General features: G+C 44.0%; 1 protein-coding gene across 1 annotated transcript in view; it reads left to right on the forward strand.

Moving 5' to 3' along the window:
- The first annotated feature begins 1,912 nt into the window (after nt 1-1,912).
- LOC129867564 (uncharacterized protein KIAA1614-like) overlaps nt 1,913-12,024 on the forward strand; it is a 35,953-nt gene continuing 25,841 nt past the window's right edge. The window contains 3 exon segments of the mRNA XM_055941046.1: nt 1,913-2,762; nt 7,047-7,116; nt 8,344-8,484. Of these exon segments, the coding sequence (XP_055797021.1) occupies nt 1,913-2,762; nt 7,047-7,116; nt 8,344-8,484 (1,061 nt within the window).

Raw genomic sequence — 12,024 nt, forward strand, 5'->3', positions numbered from 1 at the left:
GTAGTATTTCACACGTGCAGCTGGTGACACCTTAATTTGGTGTCTAGTAATGGCAGGAATTGAATCAATGGAATGGTATCAAGCACATTAAACGCATGGTTCCATGTATTTGATACCATTCCATTCACCCCATTCCAGACATTATTATCAGCCGTCCTCCCCTCACCAACCTCCTGTGGTATTACATTAATTCCGCTCGCTAACATTAAGAAACACTCATGTGCACAGTAGGCCTATGTTCATAGAGATAGGTAGTTGAATATGGGTATGATGAGTAGCAAGTCAATTATGGTCAGAGTAAAAATCTGAGTAGTTATTGAAAGGTAACATAGCAACAAACACTATATTAATCAGAACACATGAGGATGACTCTGGCAACCATTCTGCTCTTTTCTTCATACAGTTGCGAAAGCCTGCCTAGTGTTTCATAAAATATTCTCAAAATTTACTGCAGAAAATTATTCAAATGTGGTGGTTGCAACCCTGTTAACCTCTAACCAGTAATAATAGGATTTATATTTTAGGTTTGTTGATGTATATCTAATGCCATTTAGCCTATTTAGCCAGCAGAATTAGAGGTCTTCTGTGGATTTGCGGCTGCATAGTGAGTGAGAAAAGCAAGCTGCGAATGCCAATAGATCTGAATACTTCTCGAGATAAGACAAATATGTGGCAATATGTTTTGGAAAGGGGTGACATACAAATGTTTTTCCATAGTTTTCTATAGCTTTGAGTGCTACACAATTAATTTCAATGCAATATAATAGGATACAGTGGTCTATTAGATTCCTTTTAACCTACAAGCTGTTTCCACAGTCTCTGGAATGGTCACAATTCATACTGTTAATGTAATGTTCTTAAAACTGGTCTGCTAGTTATCTTTTGAGCTGGTCTGTTTGTGACATCATTTATCGCCGCCGTCATGTTACCCTTGGCGACGAAGTGGTGTCCTCAAAGTGGAGTGAATATCAGAGAGGGTTGCCATAGTAATTAGCTGCCAGGCAATGCTGTACTTCTGCACACCATGTTCCTTAACAAAGGCCAGGTCTCTCTTAAAGGTCCAATGCAGCAGTTTTTAATCTCAAGATAAAATCATTTCTAGTACTTTCAATTAAAATGGTCAAAAAGAAAACGAAATGGCTTCTTAGGGAAGAGTTATTTCTCAAGCAAGAATTTTGCTAGGACTGTCTGGGAGTGGTCTGAGTGGGGAGCGGAAAACTGAAAACTATCTGGCAGAGAGGTTTGAAACTCTTTCTTATTGGTCTATTAACTAATTGACCACCTGGTGATGTTACTAGGCAGGCCAAAACCACCAAAACAGGCTTTTTAAACAGCTCTGACATAAAAAAGGCATTATCAAAATTTGTCTGGAAATGTATATAAAACACAGCAAAATCACATTTTTGACTGCACATGGCCTTTTACAAACTTTATACAAAGACAGGGGAAAGAGACTTCCTTTGTGTTTCTCTCTTCTATTCAGGGACAAATAGGTTAATCTCAGGTTGAAGCCCTTTGTGGATTGTAGTTTGATTTAATAGTTATTTGTCATATCAAAGTACAGATTTGAAAGGCTGTAGTTCCAAAAACGGTGAACTTAAAATTAAAAACATTGTTCTCTCTTTTGAATCAACATCTCACATAAAAAAAGCTTTAATTGTCAGATACACCGGATAGGTAAAGTGAAATGTGTTGTTTTACAGGGTCAGGCATGGCACCCAGGGAGCTAATTAGGATTAAGTGCCTTGCTCAAGGGCACATCGACAGATTTTTTAATCTTTTCGGCTCGGGTATTAGAACGTGCAGTCTTTCGGTTACTGGCCCAACGCTCCAACCGCTAGGCTACCTACCCTAATAAAAAGCTTGTGTCTTTCTCTTCTCTTTCCTCCATGACTGACTGTGTGATGTGGACATGGAGAAAGTAGCCTCGGCCGACTCCTTTCTCCCCATGCCTCGTGTGCCACAGAGGGCCGAGCCCCAGACCCTCCACCCTGGTACAGAAGACGACCAACCCTCCTCCAGCCCCAGACCCACCTCGTCCTCCCCATACCCCCTCAGCCAGCTCCTGCTCCAGCAGCAACCCGGGCCCCCGGGATCAGCCGTGTCACCCGTGAAATCCAAGGTCAAGGCCCTGTCTGAGCGCAACAAGACAGCCTTCAAGGCTGACATGGATAAGAAGGCCTCCCCTGTGCCCTCCTCCCTATTCAGTCCCTCGCTTGTGAGTTGGGGCTCCAGCAGTAGCGATGACGATGCAGAGTCCCAGGGTTACACGTTCTCACCAGTTGTGCCTGACAGCCTGATAGAGGGGGCAGGGATGGCTGGGTTGGACTTCAGCCTGCTAGCACTCCCACGCGGCCTGGGCGAGGGCTCCAGCCGAGAGAACCTCTCTGTCGTTAGCGCCAACGCTAGTCCCCTGGAGGATAACGTTAGTGCCGCTAACGTGGCTAAACCCTGGGGCCAGCAGAGGAAGGCCAAGGGGCACAGCAGGGTGGGCAGGGAGCTGCTACGCAGGGACAGCCTGGAGGGTCTGAGGCGGTGTATGGGCGAGCTGGGGTCCCAGGGGGAAACGTTTGGCCTGTGGAGGGCCAACAGCCTGGATAGTGTGTGCAGCAACCGGATCTCCATATCTCTGGCAGAGAGGGTGGAGATGAACCGGGGCCTCCTCAAGCAGATGCTGAATAAGAGCCAGGGACCGGAGCCAGGGTCCAAAGAAAACCTGGAGAGAGAGCAGAAGGCAGAGGTGACCCCATGCAATGGAAGAGGTACAGTAAAGAGCTAAAGATGCTGAGCCTGTATTCTCCACCATATTGCACCAACTAATAAACAAAAAATATATATTGTTGAATGAGTTTCTCCCCCAAAAACACAGTAGCACACTGTACTGCTATTTTCAAGTTCAGCACACTACTTTTTCAGACTAACATTATCAAAACCTTGGATTATATTATCGAATGTTAGCAAATGCGTTAGCCTTGTTTAGCATACCTTCAGATAACATTAGTGAGATTACAGTGAGTAGAGACAGAGTCTAGACAGTAAGGATTTTTTTTACCCTCAGTGATGTAAGGAATTTATCTGAGACAGACCTGATCTATTTGCAGTCAAGTGGAGAGTATATTTCCACCACAGTGATATTCTTGCAACAGACACCTCCATTTTGATGAGGCTGGAATAAAACATGATTTCCCACACTATGAGGTTGAATAATACTGTGAAGTTGTGAAAATGATGATAATAACCCTGTAATGTAAGAGCTGTTTGAAAAGACTGCCTGAAAATTCTGCCTGTTTTGGTGGGATGGAGTTTTGGCCTGCCTAGTAACATCACTAGGCAGTGAATTAGTTAATAGATCAAATATCTCTGCTAATAACTGCTAGTTTTCAGTTTTCCCCTTCCCACTCAGACCACTCCCAGACAGTCCAAACAAAATTCTGGCTTGAGAAATTGCTCTTTGGCTAGGAAGCTAAATTTGTTTATTTTTGACAATTTTTATAAAAAAGAATCACAGTAAGGTACTTAATTGTTAACCAGAAATAATTTGATATTGAGATGAAAAGGCTGCATTGGACCTTTATAAACAATCAATGTAATGTGATAAAGGTAATAAATTACAACGGAATGTAGAGATTTTTTTTTTAAATAGCAAGGAGAAGGTGGGAGGGAGGCCGATAATAGTCTATTTCTGACTGTTGACCAGATGTTTAATGATCGTAATGCCCCTCTAATTGTGACCGTCTCACAAACAGAAGTTTTCTTCCGCCTGTGGGTTGCTCTGTCCCTCACTTTCATGGCCTCAAATATTCTCATGCTAAATGAATCATGCTTTTATAGACAAAGTGATAAGTAAACAAATGGGATAAACTTAATACGGTTCTTCCATACAGTGCATTCGGAAAGTATTCATCCTGTTTCCATTGATCATACTTGAGATGTTAGATGTTTCTACAACTTGACTTTACCTGTGGTAAATTCAATTGATTGGACATGATTTGGAAAGGCACACACCTGTCTATATAAGGTCCCACAGTTGACAGTGCATGTCAGAGCAAAAACCAAGCCATGAGTTGAAGGAATTGTCCATAAAGCTCCGAGACAGGATCGAGGCACAGATCTGGGGAAAGGTACCAAAACATTTCTGCCAAGACTGTGCTAAGCTGTCAAGGCAAAGGGTGGTTGCTTTGAAGAATCTAAAATATATTTGGATTTGTTTAACACTTTTTTGGTTACTACGTGATTCCATATGTGTTATTTTATAGTTTTGAAAATACAAAAAACCCTTAAATGAGTAGGTGTCCAAACTTTTGACTGGTACTGTGTGTGTGTGTGTGTGTACATACATACATACATACATACATACATACATACATACATACATACATACAGTATATCACAAAAGTGAGTACACCCCTCACATTTTTGTAAATATTTGAGTATATCTTTTCATGTGACAACACTGAAGAAATTACACTTTGCTACAATGTAAAGTAGTGAGTGTACAGCTTGTATAACAGTGTAAATTTGCTGTCCCCTCAAAATAACTCAACACACAGGCATTAATGTCTAAACCACTGGCAACAAAAGTGAGTACACCCCTAAGTGAAAATGTCCAAATTGGGCCCAATTAGCCATTTTCCCTCCCCGGTGTCATGTGACTCGTTAGTGTTACAAGGTCTCAGGTGTGAATGGGGAGCAGGTGTGTTAAATTTGGTGTCATCGCTCTCACACTCCCTCATACTGACTGGTCACTGGAAGTTTAACATGGCACCTCATGGCAAAGAACTCTCTGAGGATCTGAAAAAAAATAATTGTTGCTCTACATAAAGATGGCCTGGGCTATAAGAAGATTGCCAAGACTCTGAAAATGAGCTGCAGCACGGTGGCCAAGACCATACAGCGGTTTAACTGGACAGGTTCTACTCAGAACAGGCCTCGCCATGGTCGACCAAAGAAGTTGAGTGCACGTGCTCAACGTCATATCCAGAGGTTGTCTTTGGGAAATAGACGTATGATTGCTGCCAGCATTGCTGCAGAGGTTGAAGGGGTTGGGGGTCAGCCTGTCAGTGCTCAGACCATACGCCGTATACTGCATCAAATTGGTCTGCATGGCTGTCGTCCCAGAAGGAAGCCTCTTCTAAAAATGATGCACAAGAAAGCCCACAAACAGTTTGCTGAAGACAAGCAGACTAAGGACATGGATTACTGGAACCATGTCCTGTGGTCTGATGAGACCAAGATAAACTTATTTGGTTCAGATGGTGTGTGGCGGCAACCAGGTGAGGAGTACAAAGACAAGTGTGTCTTGCCTACAGTCAAGCATGGTGGTGGGAGTGTCATGGTCTGGGGCTGCATGAGTGCTGCCGTCACTGGGGAGCTACAGTTCATTGAGGGAACCTTGAATGACAACATGTACTGTGACATACTGAAGCAGAGTATGATCCCCTCCCTTCGGAGACTGGGCCGCAGTGCAGTATTCCAAGACAATAACGACACCAAACACACCACCTAGAATTCCACAGCCTTGCTAGAGAAGCTGAAAGTAAAGGTGATGGACTGTCCAAGCATGTCTCCAGACCTAAACCCTATTGAGCATCTGTGGGGCATCCTCAAATGGAAGGTGGAGGAGTGCAAGGTCTCTAACATCCACCAGCTCCGTGATATCGTCATGGAGGAGTGGAAGAGGACTCCAGTGGCAATCTGTGAAGCTCTGGTGAACTCCATGCCCAAGAGGGTTAAGGCAGTGCTGGAAAATGATGGTGGCCACACAAAATATTGACACTTTTGGCCCAATTTGGACATTTTCACTTAGGGGTGTACTCACTTTTGTTGCCAGCGGTTTAGACATTAATGCCTGTGTGTTGAGTTATTTTGAGGGGACAGCAAATTTAAACTGTTATACAAGCTGTACACTCACTACTTTACATTGTAGCAAAGTGTCATTTCTTCAGTGTTGTCACATGAAAAGATATACTCAAATATTTACAAAAATGTGAGGGGTATACTCACTTTTGTGATATACTGTACATACATACATACACACTACCGTTCAAAAGTTTGTGGTCACTTAGCAATGTCCTTGTTTTTGAAAGAAAAACATTTTTTGGTCCATTAAAATAACAACAAATTGATCAGAAATACAGTGTAGACATTGTTAATGTTGTAAATGACTATTGTAGCTGCTAACGGCTCTTTTTTAATGGAATATCTACATAGGTGTAGAGGCCCATTATTAGCAACCATCACTCCTGTGTTCCAATGGCATGTTGTGTTAGCTAATCCAAGTTTATCATTTTAAAAGGCTAATTCATCATTAGAAAACCCTTTTGCAATTATGTTATCACAGCTGAAAACTGTTGTTCTGATTAAGGAAGCAGAAAAACTGGCCTTCTTTAGACTAGTTGAGTATCTGGAGCGTCAGCATTTATGGGTTCGATTACAGGCTCAAAAGGGCCAGAAACGAAGAACTTTCTTCTTAAACTCGTCAGTCTATTCTTGTTCTGAGAAATGAAGGCTATTCCATGAGAAACTGAAGATCTCGTACAACGCTGTGTACTACTCCCTTTACAGAACAGCACAAACAGGCTCTAACCAGAATAGAAAGAGGAGTGGGAGGTCCCGGTGCACAACTGAGCAAGAGGACAAGTACATTAGGGTGTCTTGTTTGAGAAACAAATGCCTCACAAGTACTCAACTGGCAGCAAACAGTACCCGCAAAACACCAGTCTCAACGTCAACAGTGAAGAGGCAACTCCGGGATGCTGGCCTCCTAGGCAGAGTTCCTCTGTCCAGTGTCTGTGTTCTTTTGCCCATCTTAATCTTTTATTTTCATTGGCCAGCCCGAGATATGGCTTTTTCTTTGCAACTCTGCACAAGTATTTCGCTACACACGTGATAACATCGGCTAAACATGTGTGTGCGACCGGAAAAATTGGATTTGATTTGTGCTTTTTGTGTTGTAATTTCTAGAGAAACAGAGACGGGCGCATTTCAATATTGGAGAAAAATTCTACTTCAACCTGCTTAGTTACAATTTTCATCTCTCTCCACAGATTTCATTACCCTGCATGACAATGACTGGGACTTAGGCATCTCCCTACAAGACAGCGAGCACAGCCGAAGGTACAGTAGAACCTCACGTATTGCTTCCAGGAATGCAGGCTTTTGCTCTAGCCCTGCTCTAAAAGACATGATTTGTGTTCGAGTAGGACTGGAGCAAAATCTGAGCACCCAGGAGCTCTCCAGGGGCCAGGGGAGGGTTGACCACAGACAGATGTATCATAAACGTATTTCCAGTTTGAGTCAACTGGGTCTTCTGTTGCTCTAAGAAACGAACTGTCAGTACTGGCCATCAACACAGTCAGTGCTCCATCTTCCTCTTTCCCTACATTCTTTTATTCATTTCTAATGATGTAAAGTGTGTACTTGTGACCCATGTGAAATTACTTCACTTAAAATAGTATTAACATTTCCTGACTGTAAAACATACATAATCTGATCTTTACCAACTAAATTATGTTTGTTGAGACGTCTTTTTGCTTATTCTTTGGTTAAGATGTTACGCAAAATCCCAACCTAAGTATTTTCATCCTGATACATCTACATAGCTTTAATGACACTACCAACACCTATAACTCTACTGCTTGGCTCTTGTACCGCTCCCTGTTAGAGCCGCAAGCTGCAAAGAGTGACAGGGTCACAGTGTTTACAACAGCTGTTACTAAAAGCTCCACTGTCATCAACAGAGAGGATTACGGTTATATCGCTCACTTCTCTGTCTAGGTCATTCACTCGTCTGAGTCAGTCTCAACATAAGAGGAGGGAATCTCGGTACAACAGCTTATCGTAGAAAGAAGAAACACACTCATTGATTTGTTCCCCCATTGAGTGCCTGTTAAGCAGGTGTCGTTGTGGAACCGAATGGGCAGCTATGTGTGGTTAGTCGTTAAAGCCCTGAGCACTGTGGGTAACTGTGTTTTTGGTGTTTGTAAAATGTTTGCGTCTGTTAATGCCCATGCATAGAGACGTATACAAGCAAAGGGACTTCTTCAGTCACATACTGTATACTCATTCACAAATACACACACAAACACAAAGCACAGGCAAACAGGATAAAAGCGTATGAAAATACACACACACACACACACACAGTAAAAGCAAATTGAAACACACACACTCCAAATCTCATTTGCACACACAGACCTTGTCAGCCTAATTAGTAGTGGTCCTGCTCGGCCTAGTCCCCTACTCTGAGTGCCTCTCCTGCACAGGCACTGACCTTTGCCTCTACCATCTCTCCCACCACCCCTCTGCCTGTGTGTGTGTGTGAGACGGTCTGTGCGCAAACAGGGCCTTTGTGTCCAGCGAGGACCTGCCGCTGAGTCAGCGCCATGAGCAGGCCAAGCGGCTCCTGGAGAGAGCCCGCATGAAGACCCGGTCCTGCCCACTCAAGGCCGACCACACTATCCTACCCATACAGAGGGACAACCCGTAAGTACTGCTCCACAACAGTGCATGTTTGTTTGTGTGTGTGTGGGGGGGGGGGGGGGGGGGGGTTGGAGAGTCGTCAGTGTGTGTTTACCTACCGAGCTTAGCTGTAGCAGACACCTGTACCACCATGACCAACCAAACAAGACCAAACAATAAACTGTTTTTCTCTCCTCTTCTCTCTCCCTTTTCTGTCCCCTTTCCTGATTCTAGAGGTGTTTGTGCTGGACAGACCGGAAGGGCTGTATTGTGTTAGGCTGGTTAAAAGGTGCTGCAGCTCTCTCTTTTCTATTTACTGACAGTGTCCAGTGTAGATAACTACAACAGGCAGTGCTCTCTTGTCGTGCTTGTTTCACTGTAATACTAAGATATATTTATACAGTGGGGCAAAAAAGTATTTAGTCAGCCACCAATTGTGCAAGTTCTCCCACTTAAAAAGATGAGAGAGGCCTGTAATTTTCATCATAGGTACACTACAACTATGACAGACAGAATGGGAAAGAAAAATCCAGAAAATCACATTGTAGGATTTTTAATTAATTTATTTGCAAATTATGGTGGAAAATAAGTATTTGGTCAATAACAAAAGTTACAAAACTACAGGGCGAGTGCGTGGAGGAGACACAAGACGTACCGGACTGGGAAGGCGTACTGGAGGCCAGATGTGTGAAACTGGTGCAGATGACACCGGACTGGTGTCATGCTCCTCAGCATGCCAGCTCTGCAGCACTCTCATCGCCATCACCTCTCTCCGGAATCTTTCGTCAAGTTCCTCCTTCGACACCCTGACGGTCTCTGGCTCATTCCTCGGCTCCGCCGACCACCCCGTATGCCCCCCCCAAAAAATTTGGGCTGTCTTTTGGGCTTTACTTGTGGCCGCGAACCCCGGCGTCGTCGCTGTTCTCCCTTCTCTCCTTGCGTCTGCTGTGACTCCTGCCAAGGAAGGCGATCCTGTCCTGCCAGGATTTCCTCCCAAGTCCAGGATCCCTTTCCATCCAGAATCTCCTCAAGTCCATGTTACCCTCTCCTCCTGGGCACGCTGCTTGGTCCTGTTGTGGTGGGATCTTCTGTCACGGCTGTGTGTAGAGAAGGACCAAGGCGCAGCGTGCCCTGAGTTCCACATCTTTATTTCGTGAAACTTACAAAACAAAAAAATAAACAAACAACGAACCGTAACGTAAGAGGTGCAACATACACGAACTCCAAACAAGATCCCACAAAAAAACAGTGGGGAAATGGCTGCCTATATATGAACCATACCATGCCAACATAGACATAAAACAACCTAGATAACCCACCCTAGTCACACCCTGACCTAACCAACATAGAGAATAAAAGGCTCTCTATGGTCAGGGCGTGACAGTCATGCAAAAAGTAGACGTCCAAACCGACTTGCCAAAACTATAGTTTGTTAACAAGAAATTTGTGGAGTTGTTGATAAACTAGTTTTAATGACTCCAACCTAAATGTATGTAAACTTCTGACTTCAACTGTATATATATATATATTTGATGTACTGCTTTAAAATGTATAGTTCATCTGTGTTCTGTTTATAGTGCACTTTAGTAGTTTTTAAATGCCTGGTATGTCGCAGATATCTATTATGGGTCACACTTTGACACCTCTGCTTTTAACTCATTCCATGGGGGGCTGCAGGTTTTTGTTTTTTCCTTTTAAATTAAGCCCTAGACAACCAGACGTGAGGAGCTCCTTACTAATTAGACCTTAATTCATCAATCAAGTACAAAGGAGGAGCAAAAACCAGCAGACACTCGGCCCTCCGTGGAATGAGTTGCGAGTTGCGCGACACCTGCGCTTTAAAGTGTGTTACACAGATACTACATTATGTAGTAATGTGACATGCTGATATTTACATTTAACTAACTATTAACTACACTAACTATACAATATGTCGCTAATGTCGCTTATCTGCAGTGACCATGTACAGCTGAGTACATAGTTATACTCAGCAAAAAAAAGAAATGTCCCTTTTTCATGACCCTGTCTTTCAAAAAGATAATTCGTAAATTCGTAAAAATCCAAATAACTTCACAGATCTTCCTTGTAAAGGGTTTAAACACTGTTTCCATGCTTGTTCAATGAACCATAAACAAGTAATGAACATGCACCTGTGGAACGGTTGTTAAGACATTAACAGCTTACAGACGGTAGGCAATTAAGGTCACAGTCATGAAAACTTATGACACTAAATAGGCCTTTCTACTGACTCTGGAAAACGCCAAAAGAAAGATGCCCAGGGTCCCTGCTCATCTGTGTGAATGTGCCTTAAGCATGCTGCAAGGAGGCATGAGGACTGCAGATGTGGACAGGGAAATAAATTGCAATGTCTGTACTGTGAGATGCTTAAGACAGCGCTACAGGGAGACAGGACGGACAGCTGATCGTCCTCGCAGTGGCAGTCCATGTGTAACAACACCTGCACAGGATCGGTATATCAGAACATCACACCTGCGGGACAGGTACAGGATGGCAACAACTGCCCGAGTTACACCAGGAACGCACAATCCATTCATCAGTGCTCAGACTGTCCGCAATAAGCTGAGAGAGGCTGGACTGAGGGCTTGTAGGCCTGTTGTAAGGCAGGTCCTCACCAGACATCACTGGCAACAACGTCGCCTATGGGCACACACCCACCGTCGCTGGACTAGACAGGACTAGCAAAAAGTGCTCTTCCCTGACGAGTCACGGTTTTGTCTCACCGGGGGTGATGGTCGGATTCGCGTTTATCGGAGAAGGAATGAGCGTTACACCGAGGCCTGTACTCTGGAGTGGGATCTATTTGGAGGTGGGGGGTCCGTCATGGTCTGGGGCGGTGTGTCGGCCTGAGCTTGTTGTCATTGCAGGCAATCTCAACTCTGTGCGTTACAGGGAAGACATCCTCCCTCATGTGGCACCCTTCCTGCAGGCTCATCCTGACATGACCTTCCAGCATGACAATGCCACCAGCCATACTGCTCGTTCTGTGCATGATTTCCTGCAGGACAGGAATGTCAGTGTTCTGCCATGGCCAGCCAAGACCCCGATCTCAATCCCATTGAGCACGTCTGGGACCTGTTGGATTCAAGGGTGAGGGCTAGGGCCATTCCCCCCAGAAATGTCCGGGAACTTGCAGGTGCCTTGGTGGAAGAGTGGGGTAACATCTCACAGCAAGAACTGGTAAATCTGATGCAGTCCACGAGGAGGAGATGCACTGCAGTACTTAATGCAGCTGGTGACCACACCAGATACTGACTGTTACTTTGATTTTGACCCCCCATTTGTTCAGGGACACATTATTCCATGTCTATTAGTCACATGTCTTTGAAACTTGTTCAGTTTATGTCTCAGTTGTTGAATCTTGTTATGTTCATACAAATATTTACACATGTTAAGTTTGCTGAAAATAAACACAGTTGACAGTGAAAAGACATTTATTTATTTGCTGAGTTTAGTATTAGGTAACTTAATGTAAAGCATTGGCTTATACATGATGGCCCATTGGGCTACCTTGGTTGCTATGTCAGGTCCTCTCTCTCTCACGGC

Source organism: Salvelinus fontinalis, chromosome 12 (genome assembly GCF_029448725.1).
Source record: "Salvelinus fontinalis isolate EN_2023a chromosome 12, ASM2944872v1, whole genome shotgun sequence".
NCBI classification, from domain to species: Eukaryota; Metazoa; Chordata; class Actinopteri; order Salmoniformes; family Salmonidae; genus Salvelinus; species Salvelinus fontinalis.